The sequence below is a fragment of the Tyto alba genome, unplaced genomic scaffold, assembly GCF_018691265.1.
Source record: "Tyto alba isolate M040663 unplaced genomic scaffold, T.alba_DEE_v4.0 Super-Scaffold_3, whole genome shotgun sequence".
Taxonomy (NCBI): Eukaryota; Metazoa; Chordata; class Aves; order Strigiformes; family Tytonidae; genus Tyto; species Tyto alba.
In genome coordinates this window covers 8963458-8985517 of record NW_024881304.1, presented here as the reverse complement: position 1 = coordinate 8985517, position 22060 = coordinate 8963458, and the positions used below count along the sequence as shown (strand labels likewise).

At 44.6% G+C, this 22060-nt stretch overlaps 1 protein-coding gene across 3 annotated transcripts in view; it reads left to right on the top strand.

Moving 5' to 3' along the window:
• The window catches only part of GRIP2 (glutamate receptor interacting protein 2), a 291325-nt gene that overhangs the window by 198000 nt on the left and 71265 nt on the right, over positions 1-22060 (top strand). The window contains exons 1-2 of one of the 3 annotated variants that reach the window (XM_032994913.2): positions 6954-7010; positions 7583-7870. The exons of 1 other annotated variant lie outside the window; for it this stretch is intronic. In XM_032994913.2, coding sequence (XP_032850804.1) covers positions 7831-7870 — 40 coding nt within the window. In that variant the 5' untranslated portion in view covers positions 6954-7010; positions 7583-7830. Of the gene's footprint in view, positions 1-6953; positions 7011-7114; positions 7871-22060 lie in introns of those variants that run through there. One more of the 3 variants, XM_032994912.2, reaches the window with a different exon arrangement.

Here is a 22060-nt window from a genome sequence, read left to right as displayed (position 1 = left end):
TATAATGTAGTAAGAGGTTCAGGGATGTGGATGTGCTTTGCATCCCCATCAATGCATTCACACCTCTGCTCCCATGGGGCAAGCTCCCTGCTGTCGCTTGGACTGACTGAGCTGTGGGGCCAATGTCCTGGTTTTGGAGTGCTGAAGTGCTGGCCCCCCATTTTCTCTCTATACCCAAAGGTCCGTATGTGGTCTATGTGATAGAGCTTCTGTCATTTAAACTGCCTACCCATAGTGAGGAAGGAGGGTGGATACTGGCTGGCTGCTAATACAGACCCATCACTATTTTAATTCTTGGTGATATTAATAAAATACAAAGAAACAGCATTTCTCCTGAAGAGATCACGAACAGGCCCTGCCAGGGCAGCACTGGTGCTGATATTAAGGTGCCAAGTGCAGCTGCCACATACTCACTGTAAATTGGAGTAGTTTAATGACCTTAAAACTGGGAACCAGTCCCATCACTGACCCATTTGGATACTTATTTTCCCTCCAGTTTTTTAGCTGTAAACAACTTGGTGTCATTCTGGCACATTGATGACTAAAAGTGGAAAAGGTGGGAGCTGTTAGGCATTTTGGTTTCCCCCAGTTGTACGGTGCTGCTTTTGGTCTCCGTTTCTGTGTGGTTCCTCCATTCACACATAGTTCTTTGCTGAGCTGGTTCAGTGCCTGTTCAAGAGTATTTTATTTGTGTCCCAAGGCTGTTTGATATCTGCTAGCTACATTGCCATGAAACATTTGAGAGGGGTAGAAAAAAGTAAAGCTAGTTAGGAGCATCCCCAAATGGAGGGGTGTGTTTTGCCCTGAAAAAATGCTTGTTCTGTACGATGCAGCCACAAAGGTAGAGATAAATAGGATAAATATGCTCTGTCTAGCTGAAAGTGATGGACCTGCCATCAGATACTGTGCATGCAGCTTCCAGAGCTCTGCTCCTTTTGGGCCAGGTCATAAACTCCCACCTTGCCCTGGCATGGCTGGTGGTTGCCAATGGATCATTAACCTCCTGCTGCATTGCTTATTGCTGTGTCTTCTCAAGCTCATCTCCATTTGGCTTAAAAAAATATTAGAAAGTTGAGGTTCACTTTTGTTGAGATGACCTCGGCTAACAAGGTCCCTGAACGAGCTCCTTCATATCATTAGAGCTGGCTGGGGAATAAAGGATATTGTAATCTGCTGCAGCCTATTTGTCTTCCACTATTTCTCTTAGCAGCACTGGAGTCCCCAACCCTATAGTGTCCTACTCTGATTACCCAGATCCAGAAATACAGATCTTGGGGTAAATTGTGGGATTTCTCCCCATGTTCAGTGACTAAATAAAAAATGGCATAGCATATATACAGTATTATGGGAGAAGGATGTGTTCCATGCTGCCCTGAGCACCAACTCTTTATGGCCTCAGCCAGGCCAGTGGGGCTGGTGCTGCTCTTTGCATAATCTGACGTATGACTGTAGGTTCTGTAAATGCAATTGCTCCCCAGAGTTCCAAGCACTTTCTTCCTCCCACATAGACCAAGCATTACATTTTACAAGGGTTTTGGACCTGTTTTCACAGCTTCAGATCACTGACTGAGGTATTAGCTAAAAGGGTGCAGTAAGGAGGGGCTGGCTGGAGGAGGCAGGTTAACCACCAAGGTTAAATCCAGAAATGCTGGAAAATGCTTTGAAGCGGTGTGAGACTGTGCTTTGGTGGAGGCATGGCTTGAAGGCATGATTCTGGTGATGGTGCCTGTTATTTATGGCTCTTGACTCCTGTTTGAAATGCCTGTTTTACCCAGCAGTATGATGTCCTCTGCCAGATGGTTGCAGAAAGCACAGACCTGACCCTACAGTTCACTTAGAGAAGCCCCAGTGGCAAGACAGAACATGGGGGAAGGGAAGTCGGGAGAAGATCGGCAGGTGTGCATAAAGTCACCATTGGGACCATGGTGATGAATGTTTTTGTGGATCTGAAAGGATGTTGTACCTGAAATTGTTAGAAGAAACCCCTGTGACTACTGAAAATGGCAGCATGCTCTTCTCATTTGGGTTTTGGGTTAGAATTTTTAAATTCCCGAATCTCTTTAGTTATTCCTCTTCTTTTACAGTCCCTCTCATGTAGTCCAGTCCCTTAAATTTGCTGTCATTAGTAATGATGCTGGTGCATACTATCTCATTTGTTAGTCCAGTGACCTGACCCTTGAGTTTTACTCAGTGGCATGTTCTCATGCATTTATTGCTCTTGTTCCACAAAATAGTTTTTGCCAGGAACACACATGGAGAAACCAAATGTAAAGCATCAGTGAACATGTATTTGCAAGGTGAACAGAGACCCTTAAAGCTCAGAGGATGGCTGTGCTCTGACATCTGGCCAAAACCAGCCAGTGAAGTTTTTCATGGGAGTTAAATGTAGTTTGTTGTTCATTTTGGTGGAGTATGGTGACCTCTTTCCATATGAAGTTGAGACAAGATGTTTTCTCCCCTCCATTTAGCTAAATATCTTCTAGGTGAGTCACTTGGCTTTTAGTCACTTGCAAAAGAAAAGGGTTTGAGCCATCGCAGGTTATAATTTCTTGCCAGGGGTCCGACTGAGGAGACTAGACTGATTTGGAGAGAAAGGACCAGTGCTCTCCCAGACACAGACTGTCTGACTTGTTTGTAAATTTAGCAAGCGAAAATTCAAGTGCCAGGGCTTGCATCTACATGGAACAGTGATGGAAATGTCCCCTGCTGCTAGGAGAGAGGGAGATCTGCTGAGGTTGGTCAGGCCAACGGACATTGCTCATTGGGAACAGGCCAAAAGTTTCAGTTTTCAAAAACTGGAACTTCCAGTTACTACAGTTTTGAGCTGTGTTTCTTTCCTGAAGTAAAAATCTATTTATTTTGGTGTGCATTTCAGCTCAGTTAGGGTTGCTGGTGGGCAGGTGAAATGTGTAATTGGGGAATGCTGAAGCGCGGGTGTCACATGGAGAAGGGGTCACTGCAGCACCTCCTTCTTCCCATTAATCACAACTCCGGGAGGCATCCTGCGTTCCCCACCAGCATCTTCCCCCACCGCTCCCCCACAGTGCTGTCAGGAGATGACAGATGTGGACATCTCTTTCTGAAATGGTTAAGCAGAAAAACGCACAGCAGCCGTTTTATTGTGCTCTGGTGATGGAGGGAATGGATGGGGGTCTTGGAAGTACCTTTAGCAGCACTCTCTGTCTTGGTGCTCTGCGTGTGTGCATGCAGCAAGGGCTCTAATTGCCTACTGGATGGGTCAATTTATCTTTCTGTGTTCATTATCTGTAATAAATTAATGTTTAGTATTGGCTTCTGGAATTTGCACTTAAAGGAAAGAGTAATCAAGGACTTCTTCCTCTGGCTCCATTATTAAACTGTTTAAATACTATTTTCTTTAAAGATTTTTTTTTTTTTTAAGTCCATTCTCCTTGTCCTATAAAAATATATCCATAAAATAGTGTGTTGCATTTTGGGTCTGTGTGTGAAAAACAAGGCATCTGCTTAGACAAAAGATTAGCCCCGCTGCAGGCCTCAGGCTGGCATGCAGTTGTCTGGGGTTTCTAAATAAGCACAACTACATAAAATTGGAGCAGATTAAATGGAGCAAATGTGCAGTCAGTAGATAGCTGTGTAATTAGCTGTGAAGTCTTTTCCACCAAGAGAGTGATAGATCTTCCTCTTGTCCATCCTCTTCGTCCCTGTTCACTGAAGCCAAAGATCAGTCAAGGAGTGGTATAGGCTCTCCAAACCTCTTGATTTTGTGCAGAGATGTATTGGAGTTCCCAGTAAAACCTGGCTTTCCCAGTAAGACCTCTGGAAGCACTGAGTCAGCTGTGCTAGAAACAAGCACTGGCAGGGTGGGTGAGCAGACAGGGAGGTCTCCAGCTGCAGGCAGAGCCCTGATGTGCAGGCATGTATTTGTAAATGGAAGAAGTAGGATGGGGAGAAGGAGATGACAATGTAAAATCTTAATTTAAGACCTGAATTTAAAAGAAGTAGAAAGCATCTGCCTCAGTCTCTTCTGAACCTTTCCTAACCCAAAGCAATTTCTGTTGCTATTAATATGATTTTTATATGCGGTTAGAACTTCAGTGTTTCTCTCTGAAAGTGTGTGTGGTTGGGTGGTTTTCCTCATAGTTTTCCTGTGGCTGACTGTTCATTACATTCATTCAGCTGCCTTCAGAGGGTCTCCTGAGACTTCCTAATGTGGAGTGATGTAAGATCCTCTCCATGTTCTCCCAGGCTCAGAGCATGTTCAATGCTAAATGGTCCATTTCAGGATCTTGCTGGAGTGTTCCACAGTCCTGTGACTTCTGATGAGGATGCTTTTGGATGTGGTTAAATAAGTAATGGTTTAAGTCACAGGAGCTAATACCCATCAAGCAGTAGACTAAATCATTGATATTCTGAATAGCCTGTGATCTTCCCTCTGCTGTCCTCCCTGTCTTGTTTGCATAAAAGTGTATTCTGTAAATGTCATCCCAACCAATTTAGGCCATGTAAGGTTTGCAACTTCCACTGATGTTCTAGAAGGATTTGTAAGTTAGCTCTGGGGAAAGACACATTAAGACCAAGAGCAGGACAGTATGTGTCTGATACAAGAAATGATAAACTAAGTGCTAGTACATGTGTGTGCGTATAAGGGTAGCTACTCCTTACGACAAATTAATTTTGCTCAAAGGTCAGCCTGTTCCTGAGAAGAGTAAATACCCTTTTCTCCAGACTGGTGGCCTATTGACTGTTATTGCCTCTTTAGTTGTGTGGATGAGAGCCAAGAGCCTGTGCGGGTGGAAGTTTCCAGTAGGGACCACCCAGAAGCTGTTCTAGCCATGGACTGTCCTCAGCCTATGCTGTCTTTCAGCTCAGTGTTCTATACTAAAGGGGAGACACAAGAAAGCGTTCCCTACACCCTCTTCACGCCTAGGATGGTAATAGGAGATCAGTATATGCCAAGAAAGCAGAGCTGAGTTGGTTTTTTTTCTTTTTTTTTTTCTGGTGAAAAGACTTTTTTAACATGCTCTCTGCCTCCCCCTACCCCCCTCATTAACCTCTTTTGATGATGGGCACAGTGTGTGGGTAAAACCCACACATTCTTATGTGAGGCTTGTATGTAGTTGACATTGCCAGAGCATTTTTGGATAGCTGATAATTCCGAGCACACAAGCACAAAGTTAATGTCAAGAGGTACAGGAGGATATATAGACTGTTCCTCAAGTTTGTCAAGCCATAGTTTAGGTTGGTGCCTCATAGTCTTTTATGACTCCTATATATTTTGATGTCATATCTTTTGGGGATGCCTAATTTTGTTGGTGTTTGCAGTGTACCCTTTTCCTTCCCCATTAGAAACTCAAGCTGTTCAATTCAACTGGTTGTAATATAGTGCCACCTGAAACATGAAGAAGGTGTTTTGTTTATGGGTTTTGGCCAGAAACCATAGAGTAAACATCTTTATCCTCTTCAGGCTCCTGGTGTGCTGGTCCCTTGCCAGCCAGCTCAACGAATGCCACAAGCAATTCTGGGTTTGAAATGCCAAAACGCGTTTTTCTCACTGGTACCAGAGGAGTGGGGCAGCTCCATCCAGTTCTCACCCACAAAAACAAGCAGCTTCAACTGTGTAGTACACCTACGCTCTCATACCCTTTCTTAATGCAGCAGATATTCTGGGAAGAATTTTATGGTGGTATAAACAATTGGCTTTAGCATTTCTTTAAAACATCGCATTGGAGATGTCCACTTCATGGCATCCAAAGCAATGGGTTATTCTCAAATTAGCAGCTTCTTATTGTATTTGTGGTGCAACTAGAGATGTTTTTTTTCCTTCAAGATGAGATTCCTCTGCAGCAAAAGCATTAATAGCTCTGTGAAAAGATTTCTAATTATAAATTTCATCTCAATTACTAATTAAGTCTATTGTCAGATTGAACAACTTCTTAAAAACAAATTATGGACCAAAATATCTCTTTTGTAAGTAGGTTTTTTCTTACTTAGTAATTTTATTGCTTTTGTATAAGTCATCTGTGCATGAAATAGATGAGTTTGAACCAAAATAGAGACGTTGTTGCATTTCAATCCAAGAAAGAACTCTGGCATTAGGCTGAAACTCAGTTCCCTTCCTTACATGGGCCACACAGAGTTGGGGTCCCCAAAATTTCCTACTGCAACATCCAGATGTGCTCAGGCCCTTTTGATCTATCCTGATTTGTTTCCTAAGGAAACAAGACTTAACCTTGTTGCTTCTTCATGAGCTTCCTTCTAAATTTGTAACCTCTTGACCATTTTCAGCCAAATCTAGCAAGAGTCTCAGATGTGACTGGACCCTCACACAAAAATGTAGATGGCTTTTGTGCCTTTGTCCCTTGGACAATGCTTGTCTTGCTCTTTCTTCACTGTTCTGGGGTATAATCTTGCTGTTCCAGATGATGTCAGTTCCCAAGGGAATAAAGCAACTATGGAGAAAACTGCCTTTTGGATGCAAGCCACGGGCTGGTTGGTACCGTTTGTGTCACAGCTTGACTGAAACAGGGACCTGCGTGATGCTGCAGGCGGGACGCGAGCCCTGCGCACACCCTTGCTGGCTGGGACTGGAGCATCACCTGCACGCGCTCTAGCTCTAACACAAGTCAGCCTATCTCTTTTTTTTTTTATTATTTTTTTTTATTTATTTATTTTAATAGCAAAGGAAGCAGATGCTGGTTTATTACAATCACTTTCTAGTCCAGTAGCCTCTCTCCACGCCCCGTGCAGGACCGGGGGGGGCTGCCTTGGAGGGCAGGACTCCCGGTGCCCCAGCATCGCCCCCGAAGCCTCCCCTCGCTGCTGCCCATTGCTCGCCCAAATCCCAGCACAGGACTTGGGTGCGTTTTGCCAGCGCTCGTTCTCTGCCCCTCCTAAGAAAGGGTTAAGCCGAGTTTTCAGAAAACGCTGTAGGGAGGACACAAGACTGCAGCTTCATCCTCCCTTACGAGCGCTGTGCGTGTGTTCGGGAGGCAGAGTAGTGCTTTGACAGCAGCTTGACATTGCCTTGAAAGGTGCTGGAGGCTCTGCAACCGCTTGCCAAGAGGGGGTGGGGGAGAGGAAAGTGTGTCAGGCAATACTGCAGTCGCAGCCTCTTCTTGCTGCTGTTGCTGCAACTTGGGTGCGGGGAGCTCCGCGCCCGGCCAACTTCTGCCGCCGGCTCCGGGCGCGGCGGGCAGCGCTACCTCCGCGGCAGCACCGCCGGCTCACCGCCTTTCCTTTTATTTATGCCTTTATTTATTTTTTTTTTTTTGGCCCCCCTGCCCCTGCCTGACATCCCCATGGAGGCCCCCGGGGCGGGGGCCAGGCGGGCCGGGGCCCGCCCCGGGCAGCGCCGCCGGGACTGAGCCGCCCGCTCGGCGTTCGCTGCGGCTGCCGGAGAGCCGGGGGGCAGCGGCAGCCCCCCTTCACCCCGCTGTTCCGCTTAATCCCTGCGCCTCTAACTTTTGCTTTGCAATGCCTGATGGCCAGTCGAGCCGAGAGAACTAACACGGGATTTTTAGGACCAGCTGAAAAAAACCAAACAAACAAAAAAAAAAACCAAAACCCACCAAAACTACATCCTTAATTTCCTATTTCTACACAGGACTGGCGAGTCACTCGCTAAACAGCCATGTAAAGACGTTTCTTTCTAAAGGATTGCCACGTTTTTGAGTCCTCGCGAACTGGAGTGCCCAGAACGACTCGTTTTTCCTTTCCTGCCGCGCAGCGAGGACCCGCGTGTGCGCTGCAGCCCCGCGTGTGCGCTGCAGCCCGGGCGGCCGGGGCCGCGGGCGGGGAGAGACGGGAGCGGCGGTTGCAATTAGTTGAATGGTTTTCTAGATAACAGCAGACATGCTTTGTGGACTGAAAAAGGATTTGCAGTCAGACTTTGGTGAGTGAGCCTGTCCGTATTTTTTTTTCCTCTCCAGTAGTTTACTTTTGTTTACTCTGATTTCCTTTAACCACCTTAAATACCATTAACAGTTTCATGTGCTACTTTGAAGGGGTTTTACAAATCCGAACCGTTGCATACAAACTGTGACTTAATTGCTTTGATTTGCAAAATATATCTTTGCTTCTCCAGAAAGAATTTCTCCCTGTGACCACTGGAGAGTACCCTTCAGGCTGCCTGCCTCCTTCCCCTTCTCCAGCTGGAAGATTGGCAGACACAGGGGCTGTTCTTAAGGCACCCCGATATTGCAGAGCCTTTACACTTTTTTTTTTTTTTTTAAAAAAAAATCGAAATCAGCTCTTTTATATTTCAAGACCAGGATGTGAATGGGCTGGGCATTCAGCAATGGTGAATAGAGGGCTGGTGGGGAAGATGAGGGGTAAGGGACTCAGCTGAACGTGGTGGGGTCACTGCCATCACCTCCACCTCCAGTGTAACCTACTACCACCTTGTCTAATAAATATATCAGCTCCTAGAAATCTGCTATTTCAATGAGCTGCTAACCCCTGTTTTAGAAACCTGGGGTGAGCAATTCACTATTACCATGGGCTGTAAAAAATCTGTTTCATTTCTGCAAAAGAGTGAGTGGGTAGATGAGTGTAGAAGGGCACCTTTACAAAGGTCACAGTCACCAAATCCTGGCCCCAGCCTTTCTAGGATGGACAAGCTCTGCTATTTCTAACTGGGTGCGGTATTCAGGTACTTTGTTGCATGCTGTAGCTCTGCTTGTTGCAGCTAAATATACTGCATGGATCTTGTTCTTCTGCTCTGATGCATGCGTTTCCCTTCTGAAAGCAAAGACATTGGAAGTACAGACATAATTTATGGTTTCTGAATCATTTTACATTGCCTGAAGTGATGTAGTGGGACTGAATTTGTCCTTTCCTCAGCCTCAGATGCCCTAAAGCATGAACCTAACTTTAGAAAATTGTTTTCGCTCCCTAAATCTGAGTGGTAAAATAAACCAGGTGTAAAGCAGTTTAGCCTGGCTGTATTGCCTGATCCCATGGCTGGTGCCTGTATGTGATGTCCACTTACTGTAGCGGCACTGCAAGGAGCGAATTGGGGGTTGGGGCTTATTTTGAAGCTGCCTGAGACATGGCGATGAGTCCTGGTAGGCAGAGGGAGTCTGGGCGCGTGATTTAACAGGGCAGGAATGCAGCCGTTCCATGAAAAGATCAAAGCACAACTTGGCAGGAGCTCCCGTCGCTCTTGGGGCTGAGCCATAAACTGAGCCCCTAGCTCAGAGGTGGCTGACACCAGCTGCACGGGAGGAATCTCCTGGATGCCACCAGCCACGGGGGAGGGTCATTCATCCAGCTCCTCCAGCGTGTCACCAGAGGCATCTGGTGCTTCCTACACACAGGTCCCGGCACGCTTCGTACACGCTGTGTTGCTGCAAATGGTGATGGTGTCTGGGTGTTGGGTGGTCAAATGAGAAATACTCCTGATCTCAGCCCCAAACCTTTCTTGGAGAACCTTGGGTCAGTACTGCGCATAGCTTAGTCACGTCCAAGGGAATGGTGCAGTCATGGAGCTGGTAAGGAAGCCTTCTTCACCCTGGTATCAGACCCTCACAGCTTGTGCTGGTGGTGCTCCTGAGCACTGAGCCCGTGCTTTCATCACCCAGGAGGTATTGTTTTCCTCAGCATCCCACAGATGAGGCCGTCCTTTGCAAGAGCCACAGAGCAAAGACAGACAGAGGGATGGGCAACCATCTCGTTTCATGTCTGCCATCCTTTTTCTTAGTTATTTTAGTGCACTGATAAAAGCTTTGAGGGGAGTTGATTACAATGCATTGGGTTTGGCTTTGTTGATGCGTAAGGAGCTCTCTCTTGTTCACTCAGCTGGGTTCCTAATGTGTTTTTGCTCCTGATAACCTGGCTTTTTCATGGACTCATCACCTGGAAGTCATGTGAGATGGAAGCAATGAAGTGTGTTGCTATCATGTCACTGATTTTAGCATTTTAAGTGTGATAGGCGAAACCACAAACCAGATGGATTGTTTCAAAGAGGCATCCAAACATTTCAGAAGTGCTTCCTGGGCCCACCACCATTAGGGTCTCTGGGTCTTCCTTCTTCTCTTCTAGCCTCTCTTGGAAGTTTTCGGATGGGACATTTTAATAATACAGAGCTTTTGTCTGTTCTTCAGAATGAAAGGGTCAGAAAATGCAAACTAACCCTGATACTTTATGAAAGGTGAGGGAAGCATTTATCTTTTGGTTAGAGTGAGCTTGTGTGTGGCTCTGCTGATACCAGTGTGATGGTGTGTTTCCACAAGAGACCTTGCAATGTCACAATGGGAGGACTTCCCTGAAATGCTTTATGATCTTTCTGAAGTCCAGGGAAGACCCCTTGTGTTTTGCTTTAGCAAACTTCATGTTCAGTTAGTCTTTACCGCAGGATCACTGCAGGAGTGGGCATAATGACAGATCTCATTGAATCTCCTTCATGCTGCTCCAGGTGACCAGCTGAGGATCCCATCGCAAATAAGCCTAAGTTAAATGACTACATTTAGTTAAATAAGTTAATAAGCCTAGTTAACTGACCACAGCACAGGCAACTTCAGAAGACCCTTTGTATTTCAGATGTTTGCATTTGGGTGACTTCATTATTTTTTATTTTTTAAAATATGTATAGAAGGCAAAGGAATAATAAAGATAATAGATGAGGATGTTCTCTGCTTTTCTGTTTGGGTTTGTTGTTCGGTTTTAGGGGTTTTTTTGTTGCCATTAGAAGCCATGCTTTTAACATGAGATGGACCCTCTGCAGACCAAGGACAGCAGTGCGAGTTTCCTCTGCCTTCCTCCTGACCAGCAAGCTGCATCCTTTATTTGCAGGATGGGAATGGCCAGGAAAAGAGACTTGCTAATAGATCTCTGCCCCTTCCTGCTTATTGGTTTTCAGTGGATCAGGTCCCCTGTTCTGTGGTGGTCTGCAGTAGCCCTAAATCTTCTCTTGCCTAACAGGCAGGGGTAGAAATAGACAAAAAAAAATGTCTGAAAGAGGTAAAAATACATGCGAGCAGCTAGAATAAGACAGGAGGAAATCTCCATAGATAACTCTCATAGGAAGAAAGATTTTATCTTTCTTATTGAAGAATTTATCACAATAGTGCTATTTAATATAACTCCTGCTCATCAAGCTGCTTGCGTCACTTGTCAGCTTTGCCTCAGTTGCAGCCTAATGAAAGATTAAGAGAAAAAGAAACTGGAGTCTGCGTACCAAGACAGACATCTGTGGGTCTGGAGCTGAATCACAGGGATCTGAATTTCCTTGACTGTCTACCTTGCATCTGAATACATCCGTGCTGGAAACACCACGTCAGCTCAAATTCATCCACTAGTCTTAAATATTAAGGAAAAGCTTTCTGCATCTGCAATTTTGGTGCCATTGCTTCCTGTCCTAACACAGATGATAGGTCACTCCTTCCCTCTGTGCATCATTCTTCCAGATGTCTCAAGACAGCAGTAACATTTTCTCTCTCCTCCCTCTCTTCTCTTTAGCATAGACAACTAATTCTCCCTCCCAGTCTCAGAAGTTGTGATCTTCTAGATGTCTGACCAGACTGCACTGATTCAATCTGAATGAACTCCAGCTGGACCATATCTTTCTTGAATTTTGATACCAAAACCTGGGCACTGCATTCAAGCTGAGGCTTTTATCAGTGCTGAGGAAAATGAAAGGATGATTTCACAGATCTTACAGGCTATACCCACCTGTATATGTACCAGGGTGTTAGCTTTTATTGCATATGACATGGCACTGTGGAATTACGTTTGGTTTGCAGTCCACAGTATCTGAAGAGTTCTTCAACTGTCATTTAGATAGTTTTTCTCCATCCTTTATTCATTTGATTATTGCTGCACAGGTCTGATAGCTTGCATGCACTTCTATTGAACTGTATATTTGTTTTATCAAACACGTATGAATCATTCTGGATTCAAAATTGACTTCACAGCCTGCTTCCAGTCCCTCATAGCTGGTGGCTGTCAGTAAAATTCATAAGAGCAATCTCGCTGCAATCATCCAGGTCATTTAACGAAAACCTGGAGTCTTACCAGACTGGGGATGGGCCCCTGCAGAACTTCGTTTAATATATCCGTCCCTTCTGATTGTGAACAACTGATGAATTTTCTCAGTGTGTGGTTTTCCAATCAGTTTTGCATACACTTCGTAATCATCTGTATCCTGCTTCCCAAACATGCTTATAAAAATAGCATGTGAAACAGAGTCAGAAGTATTTCTAAAATTGAGACGTAACAACTTGTATTTTCCATCTATCCAGAAATGTTGCTCTGTCTTAGAAAGAAATTGCCTGGGCATGACTTGTTTGCAGTTAGTCCTCCTCTCATCTTTTAGCAGCTCAGACACTGGCGGTCAGTTCCAGGAACTGAAAGAGAAGGTGATGGATTTGTCATTCTCTTGCCCCAGCTCTGATATCACTTCTACCTGTTTTGTCTTGGTTTTCAAGCTGAACATTTCATTTTGCTCTTCTGCAGTCTTGTGATGTCTTACCCATTCTCCATAAGGTCTTAAGGATATCTGCTGATGGCTTTAGGACTTTGGTGGCCAGGTCTCTAAAGTTTTGTTAAGCATAAATGAGCTGATATACATAGTGGAAATGAGTCCTTGCTCTTTTCTAGAGATTACCAATTTCGCTAAAATTACTTGCTATAGAAGAAAAAAGACTAAAGTAATTTCCTACAACTTTTCATGGCCTGTAGAAATTAATTATATTTTTATTCAGTTTTTCTCCTCCCATATGGAGGTCACAGAGGTTTTCCTCTTAAAAGGTTGTACTCATGCACATCTCATTAGTACACAGTTAGTAGAAGGATGTTTTTCAATGCAAAGGAAGGCAAATTTATTAAAAACGTCAGTCCATAGTGTCAGTGGAACAACTGCTATTGAGGTTTTCTCTCCAGCACTAACAGTTGGAGTCCAGTTTCCAGCCCAGACGTTAACCTCCCTGCCAACCTGCTTAAGAAAAGCTCATTATCGCTGGAAGAGGTGCACTCTGGCTTTGAGTGTCCCATAGTAGGGGACTGAATTTCATGTGCTGTGTTAAGTCTTGCTTTTGGCTTTATGTCCGTTTATGTTCATTATTCTTTATAATATTTGTTCTGTTTTGTTAATCCGTATAAGCCAAGGGTAACCGCACTGCCAAAGTGTTTGCATATGTTAGGGCACGTAGGATTTGATTTATTTTGAAAATGGACTGTTAAAATTGCTACTTGTGTGTGGATGCCAATATTTATTGCTTGTGATATTATCTATTCAATTCAAGGATGGAAATCATGCAATTTTACCCACAAGGTCAGAAAAAGATGTTGGGCAACTTGGAGGGAAGGGTACCTATGCTTTTGTGTTTAGGCATGTGTAGGTGTTGCAAACAAAAGAAACAATTAAAGCTAACAAGTAATAATAATCAGAAAGAGGTGTTGGCGTGGAACTGGAGGAGAGAAAGTAGAGCAAAAATAAATATTTAGCAATGTTCATCAATTGAATGCTACCAGGCATAAGAACATTTAAGGCTCTTTTCAGCTGTCAGTTCAGCTACTGCATAATTTTTAGCATGTGAGTAATCCCATCAGGGTAGGCATGGTCTTAAGCCTTGATAGGACCCCCAGGTCATTGTACGGCTGTCTATTCAAGGTGGCAGAATACTGTTTCAAGACAAGTGTGCTTAAGTGGGAGTTAGGAAATGCTGCTTCTGTGACAGTTTGACTGCCAGTCTGCTTCTGATTTTTTAAAAATATTATTATTATTCTGTTCATAACGAAAAAAAATTACTAACCAAGCTTGATGTTCTCAGCTGCCAAAGTTATTAATCTGTGGATGTACAAATCAGTCCGGTAGGTTAGTAGATGTGCAAAATCACACAGGATGATGAATTTTATCTCCTTCCATTCCCAACAATTGCCATCCCCAATTTTTTTATTTCAATGAAAGTATTTTTTTTTTCTTTTGACCGTGTGTTTTTGTTCAAGGATCTGATAATTACATGCTTGGAGATGACGGCTTTTCAAAAGCATCTTTCCCGGCAATTTTCAACTGGAGATGTGGATAAAAATATCTCCCCAGTTTTTTATCAGAAATGTTTTCAGTAATGTGCAATTATGAACTCTGCCTTCATTCAGTTCATCCTGGAAGAATTTGCTTCACAGGGAAATTTGTTTCCTAGCTGCTGTAGATGCCAGCATAGTTGGCAGCTGCAGGTTTTTGTGGGGAGGAGGGGAAAAAAAAGGCCCACAGATGAAAATTGCTGTGAAGTAAATTGGTCCCAACACCTGGAAACCATGAAAGGATGGAATATCATACTTTTTTGTTAAATCATTGTTAAACTGCTTTGCATGTCAGTCTTAAAATGGCCTTGTAAATTATTTAGTATAGCTGAGAGATGAAGAGATGATTCCACTTCATTGTGCCTCACAACTGATCTGTTTCATGTTGTGCAGGCTCGTGAAATCACGTTAGAAAGGTGGAAGGGTTGTGGTTTTCTTCCCAGCAGCACTCTAGCTTCCAATCTCAGTGTATGATTAACATTTGTGTGGTATATCCTAACAAAGCTGTAAGGAGCTGGCTCAGGTTTGGGGAGAACAATGTTGACATTAAGGCAAGAAGGGCTGTGGAGCAGTTACAAAGAGAATAAATATGCTTTTGTCCTGGGAAGCAGGAACTTGTGCTGGTAGGAGTAAGATCTGGCTCCCTGCTGCCCTGGTGTATGGATGAAAATGGGACTTGCTGCATCCTCCTGCTTCATTGCATCCTCCTCTTTCCCAAAGGAGGGAGGTAGATCCCTGATCTGGTGTCTGCTGCTGTTTTGGAGGTTTTATGCCAAGCTGTTTGCAGCTGTTGAACAAACTGACTTGCTCGATATCCCAAATAACTCTTCCCTCCTGTTTTCTGCTCCCTCCTCCGAGCCCTCTCAGTGCCCGGGGAGCCCACAGGTCCAGCACACCCATCCCCTGCCCTTCGGGAGCTCTCACTGTAGCAAGGGTGGGATGGCACAGCTCCAGGCAGCTGCTTTTCCCAGCCAAATAGCCGAGCTACGTAATGGATCTGCTCCTCTGTCTTTGAGCAACTGTATGCTCAGCCGTACAGATGATGGAGGTCTGAGTCAAGCCTCTAACAGGTCTCCACTGTTGCGCTGCCAGTCTCAGTGGAGCTGTCCCAGCAATAATTCTGCTTCTTCACAAGGTCTCAGTGGAGATCCCCTCCTTTCTTGCTGTTGGCATGATGGCTGATCTGTACGGGGTCATTAGAGCAGTGGATGGTTCAGTCTGAAATGTGAGGGATGTGGCCTGCTCCTGCCCTGGTGATTTATAGAGGATAATTTCTTTGTGGAATGCAGTGCTGTTTGGGTAGGATTAAACTCTTGGCATAAGATGAATGTATGTGTTTTGCTAACGCTTTTTTTTTTTTTTTTCTTTTCAATAATGTAATGCGTTTCCCATATAACCTGCTGTGTAAACAGATCATGTTCCTTCCTGCCATGAAACGCTGTGCTCTGTTGCTCATGCTGCAAGAGTGCCTCAAACCTGGAGCCCAGCAGCCCCCCAGGTGCAGGGGGGGTTCTCTGCTGGTTTATCCTCAGCCAACTCCTCTGCAGCACGGAGCAAAGCCACATGTGGGGATCGGGTGCCTGTGTGTGAGGTAGGAATGGACTAGATGGGGTCCTGGGATAGAGCCACAGAGATATACCTGAAATCCAGGGGAGTCAGTGGGAAGATGCTCAGGTATATACAGATCTGGATTAAACAGCCCAGGTGACTTGTAAACCTCGTACCTGTGGAATTAAAATCAGGGTGAAGTTAGAAGAGCTCTGAGACAGAGAGCACATCTCTCATTGCTTCCTATTTTGCTCCAAACCCAGGTTTCACCCTGTGGTCCCTGGCACCCTCACCTGCCTTTGCTGTGGAGCATGTGGCTCTTTTTCCTGCCGTTTCCCGCTCCTTGCTTCTGTAGCCCAGCTGTGTCAGGGTGGTGGGGAATGTCATCCAGTTCCAGGCTGCCTCCAGGGACAGTCCAGATAGCTGCTGTGATTTGTGAGGCTGGGCAAGAAGCATGAGAAAACAAGGAGAAGTTGGTTATTAATAACAATAACAATAATGTAAGAAAGAATCAAAACAGCTCCCCTACCGCCTTGTGTTTCAACTTAGCCCCTACCTTCCCCTCAAGCAAGCTCAGCAGAGGGATCCCATCACTTAGAGGGGGGATAAGCGTTTCCCTTGCAGGAATGGAAGACAAAACATTCCGGAGGCTGCGGTAGAGGCGAGCAAGCGGAGCTGTGCTGGCTTTCTCTCCTTTCTAAAAGTCCCTTTATCATTCAGCAGCCGACTCAAGCAGTACCATGAGCTATAATAGGCAATTAGCTCCTAGCAGATTTATGTGACACTGCGTTTTATAAGCAAACAATCATGTGTGTTTAATCATTAAATGGATCTGCTGTATCTAACATTCACGGAGCCAATCTCTTCTCATCTCCCTGTGTACACACTCAGCTCTCTTGCACCAGTATAGACCTGTAGACACTGATACTTGTGCAATACTGGTGGAAATGTATTACTTAGAAGCTGCCTTTGGGTCTGGCAGGCAGTGGCAAGAGATAAGTGCTTGGCAGTATCTGCTTATGGAGTCATCCAGACTCCATCTAGAGGTTAGCACGGTGAGAATGGGAGATGGGTGGTGCAGGGATGTTCCCCCCCTGGCCCTGAGGACCCTCGGTGTGGCGAGAGGACCCTGCCGAATGCACACATTCAGTGATCGCAGCATTTCCCAGACTTCTTGAGGTTTGGAAAGTAGTCAGTTTTAGTATTTGTAGTTAATTTTAGATATAGCTGCACATGCTGCTGTTCCACACATCTATTACACACTCAACAGAACCTGCTGGTTTTAATTTTTATTAGCACAAGTGGCTTGTTGAATCAAAATTAAGTGGGTATTTGGGAAGCATAATGTGAAGCATTACACTTAATGGTCTGTGTTCCTGAGTGGAGAAGAGCTATCACATGAGTATCCTCTTTTCCTGAGACTCTGCAGTCTTTAGCTACACCTGGTTTTTCCTTGAGTTCATTACTACTTCTTATCCTCTGTAAGGTGTAAAACTCCCAGCCACATTCTTTTCAGGTGTGTGTTGCATCTTCTCAGACATACGCCTCATACATTCAGATATAAATGTGCTGGGCCTTGGGTTGCAGTGAGTGGGGAGAAGGCAGGTCTGGGGGTGCAGGTGGAGCTGTGCTGCCTGGGGGTCCTCAGCCCAGCCCCGGGGGGGGGTCCTGCACCTCTGCCCTGTCTCATCCAGGTTCAACCTGAGCACTTGTTCAAAAGGGGAGCAAGTATCTGCCTAGGACAATGAAAAAATTACTTTTTTTTCCAGTCCTGGGCATGAGTCTGCCATGAGCCAGTCCCCCTGGCTTTTTGTGATGCTCAGGAGAGCTTGGGCTCTCACTAAATGGCAAGTGCTGTTTTAACCAGTGTCCCTGTTCCCCAGCCTGTGGCTCGCACTCACTTCTGGCTAATCCTTTGGCTGGGAAGATTTTGCATTTCAAACATATAAAAAAAAAAAAAGCAAAGAGAAAATTAACCCACAGAACTGGGTTACACTGTATCCTACACAGATCAGGATTTCCACGTGAAAGTCTCAGGGTTGTCCCTGTTTGCTCACAGGTACTCACAAGAGTGAGCATCTCTTGTGATCCTTTCAGAGGGTGGCAGAACCCAGCTCACAGCAATTTGTTCTGATTTTCACCTGGAGTTTCCATGCCTTTTGGGAATTCTTGTGCTGACTGTGGCTGAGACTGGGTTCACCTATTTTGCATCACCCATGCAGTGTGAAGCAACTGGAAACCAGTACAACAGTTTGTACGAAGGCAGCTACGTAAAACAGTTGGAGTGCATTAATAACTCTGCTGGAGCGGGGTCTTACCTGTGTTTCATACCAAACAGATGTTTGCTTTCATCGTGATGGTGCTGTGCTGATCCTTGGACACCAGCCTGTTTGGAGAATGGGATGTCGGCAGAGCCTGCAGCCAAGGCAAGGCTTGATGGGAAGCAAGAAGTGGGGGAAAAACAGGAGCAGGGCTTATTGGAAGCAAGATTTAATGGGCAATTCAGGCAAATTTTTAACAGCTGGTTTGATGGGAGTCAGACAACACCAGTCCAATGTCAGGTAACTTTGAGCTTTGAAACTTTCTTATTTCATCTTGTTGTCCAGCTAAATCTGATATTCCCTGTCTCTTTGATTTCTCTCCTTCTCCCTCCCTCCTTTCATTTTAAGCAAGGCTCTTGCTTAAACTTTCTTTAGTCTTTTAAGTATAAGCTTATTCCATCTCTCACAGCTCCTGTGAATCCTCCTGACACAGTCGAGGATAAAAGCAGCCCAGCCGCATACACAGGCCATTGCATAATAGATGGTTTGTGTGTCAGTCTAAAATCTACATTTGTTTAGATCAGTCATGAAGTGGGAACATCTGTATATATTCATATATAATGGCTTTTACCACATGAATGAATAATCCAACTCCCACGATTTGGTATTTACTTTTTTTTGAAACATTGCTACTTAGCTAAACACTGAGGGGAGAATCACATTTATGGGAATTAAGTCTTAGTAAGGTTTAGCGGAGCTTCGTGGATAAGCTGAGGTGCCGGAAATCTTTTAAAATAGTTAATGCTGTCTGGAACTTCTTCCTTATTTCTTGACTCCCACTGGTTTTTAAGCACTTTGCATTAGAATGCAGTGCAAATCTAGGATAAAGCACCTGATTTGCAACCTACTGCATTGAACATCTTCTCATATGATGCCATCTTCCAGCAGTACTAGCTGTCTTTGCAGTCCTAAAAGGGCTTCCCAGACCTTGGGGGCTGCACTGCGAGCTGGGGGGTTGCCCCACTGCAGTGTCGCTGGCAAACCTGGCTGTGAGCTACCTCGGTGCACAGGCCCACAGGATGATGGAAAAGCTGTTGAAGGTACAGACTCCCCTTGCTTCAAAGCAAGCTGGGGACTTGCTCCGTCTGCTCTCTGGTGGGTCGGGCTGGTTTATTCTCTCCCCGCAGCCAGGGAAGGCTCTGAGCCTTGTGCCGGCCCTGCCCGCGCTGCAGCTGGGGCTGAGCGTGCCCCCGGTAGCCAGGGCTGGCCTGGTTCACCAGGCAGCTCTGAATTGTCATGGCTCCTTTTGAAGCTACAGCCTAGTTGAGATAAGATCAGTGCAGTAGCAAATTAGGTCGTTGACAGCTCTGATATCTGCTTCTCATAGTTTATTTGATTTTTTTATGCTAGTGCTTGATGGCATCCTTTAGGTTTTACATAAATCTGTTTTCTTGCTTCACCCCTTGATCCCTGGCTCATGCTTTTATTACATATTACTGCATTGAAGCACATCTTTTTTGTTGCCTGATTTGCCTGTTTGTTTTTGGTGGGTTTTTTTTGCTTGTTTGCTCATTTGTTTGTTTTGGTTTTTTGTGGTTTGCATGGATTTTCATGATGCTGTTGGCACTGAGATTGATTGACACCACGCATGGACCTGTATCAGTCTCAGCCACCTCTTGAACTGGCACAATAAATCTTCCAGTTTTGGCTCCTCATTTAATTTCTGGGCCTTTTCCATGAGCATGAGCAGGCTTGTAATTTGGAGCAGGGAGAGGGTGCTGACCTGCACAAGTGGTGGGGTGACCTTCCTTGCAGCAGCCCTTCTGGGTTCCCCTTGCCCATCCCTTGTTAAATCTCACTTGTGCATGGGTTGCCCATGTCAAACTGATGTTGCTCCTGGAGATCAGTAGAGCAGCAGGATGTGGTTCACCATAAGAAGGGGTTTTCCTCAACTCCTCATCTAAGGAGTTATATTTTCAATCAGGTTTCCTTAAGACTGATTAACCACTCTTAGTTTCTCTCCACATTGCATGCTATAAATTTAGCACAGGTGCTAAAATTTTATGTATACTCTTGGGAGCATGTAATTTACTTGTGTAACATGGGCTCTCTTGGAAATGCTGTAGGACTAAAACAAAAAAAAAGGTATTAGAACTGTAGTGAGTCCCTTTTCAAAAAGGATTACTGGGCTATACATTGGTACGGTGTCTTGTTGCTACCTCATTTGCATCCGGTGGGTTTTCCTCTGCCCTGTCTACTGCCTGCTACAAGAGGTTTGCTCTTGGCTATCTCCCTGTTGAACTGGAAGAAATTACCTGGCTGTAGCAAAGCCTGAAAGAAAAAAACTGTTGTCTCAACCCACGAATTTACAAACTCAAGGATATCCAGTATTAGTTTTTGTTACTCCCACTTTTATTTCAAAACTCATGCTCTATCTCTTTGCTTCCCATCTGTGTATATGTTGGGGAGCGGGTATTCCAGTTTTCCTGTTTGACATTGATCATCTTTCAGCAGAAAAGGGTAGTTCAGAGAACCTGGGCACTGACTACTTTTTGTTCTGCTGCAGAAATACTCACGTATCCTCCTGCTTCATTTGAGGTGGGATCTCAAGCTTTGAGCTGGCCAGAATCACAGAAAAGACAAAATTATAGTCAACGATGTCCTTTTCACTGAACTGTGATTTTTTTCTTTTCAGCCAGCTTCAGCCCAAATGGCTCCATCACTTTTTTTTTTTTTTTTTTGTTTAAGACTGGGTTGTTTTCAGCCTGAATGAGCCATTTTAAACCCAGTCTCAACCCCTGCATAATAGAGGTCAGAGAGCTTAGCCCCGTCACTGTGAACCATGCTCTGAATCCCCTAAGGGGTGCAAAATGATTTTTAGAAAGATGCCCATCCATCACGACCAGGCACCCTGTAACACAGTATCTGGGAGGTTAATTCTTCTCATTCGGTGGAGAGGACAGGCACATGTTCCAACATCTAGGATGAATCTCTAGAGCTTTCCTTCCCAAATTCTGGCTCTCTCTCTCTCTCCACTGAAAAGCTATGCGCTCTCCTGCTATGCTCATGCACCAGATCAGGTTGCTTATCTACTTCTTTTCAGTATAGCACTACTTTGTGCTTCTTAAACTCCTTCCCTCCCTGGGAAATTAACAACCTCTTGATTTGACAATTCTTTTATAAGGTCTTGGAGGATGGAAGACAACAGGTATTTTAAAGCAAAGATCATACGGACCAGAAGTGAGTTTGTAAAAGGCAAAATAGGTCAAAGAATTTACTATCACTGTCACTGTACCAAATTGATCTCCACTTCAAAAGTTGGAAGTCCTGACTTTTACTTGTTCTGTCATCTCCAGGCTGTTGATTTGTGCTTCATATTCACACTCAGGCTGTTGGTGAGGGTGCTCAGTTCTTGGCACTGCCCGTGGCTCCTGAGTCCTGTCTCCCCATCTCCTCCCTGGACCTCTGTGAGTCCAAGCCCAGCAGTAGGTAATACATTAAAAAAACCCCAAGACAAAATATTTTGTAATACGGACATTGATATTTTTTTTTGCCTTTAACTGTTGATATGTCAAAAATAAAAGCTTTTGCCTGCTTGGTATACCTTTTGACAAACCTTCCCATTTGGGAAGCAGCTTAGTGCCAAACCCTCCCTATGCAGTGAAAGCAATCATGATGGTTTTCATTAAAACAAAGCTTGTTTTTGCTTTTTGACTAGCTCCAGGGTTTTTAAACAAGCAGGTAATAGTGGCCGCTAGGTTCAGGTGGCACCAGTGATTTGAGTGCTAACGTCTAATAAACTGACAGTATTTAATTTCATTTGATTGAAAAGCCACAATAGAGCTATCTTTTTTATTTAATTTCACTCCACAGTCACTTAGCATGGCATTTGGTGCTTGAAAGAAGGGAAGTCCCCAGGGTTTGGATTCAGCAGGCTGCATTTCTTACCCATCTCCATATTCAAGAAAAAGTTTGGAAGCGTATGTGGAGCTAATAGGGGGAATTGTATTCCCTTACCAGCTAGGATTTACTGCTGCCTGCTGCACAGATTAATAAACTCAATTGTATCTAGAGAGGCATTCTTCCCTGGGAATGATGTTAGACTCTATCGGTCATTTCTCACCCTATTACAATTGCTCACTTGGATAACTGTCACGAAAGATCAGTCTGAAAATGTATCTTATTCCTCTTTAATTTTGACTCTTGAAAGGTACTTTCTTCAGATAACACAATCGGTATATCATCAATATTTC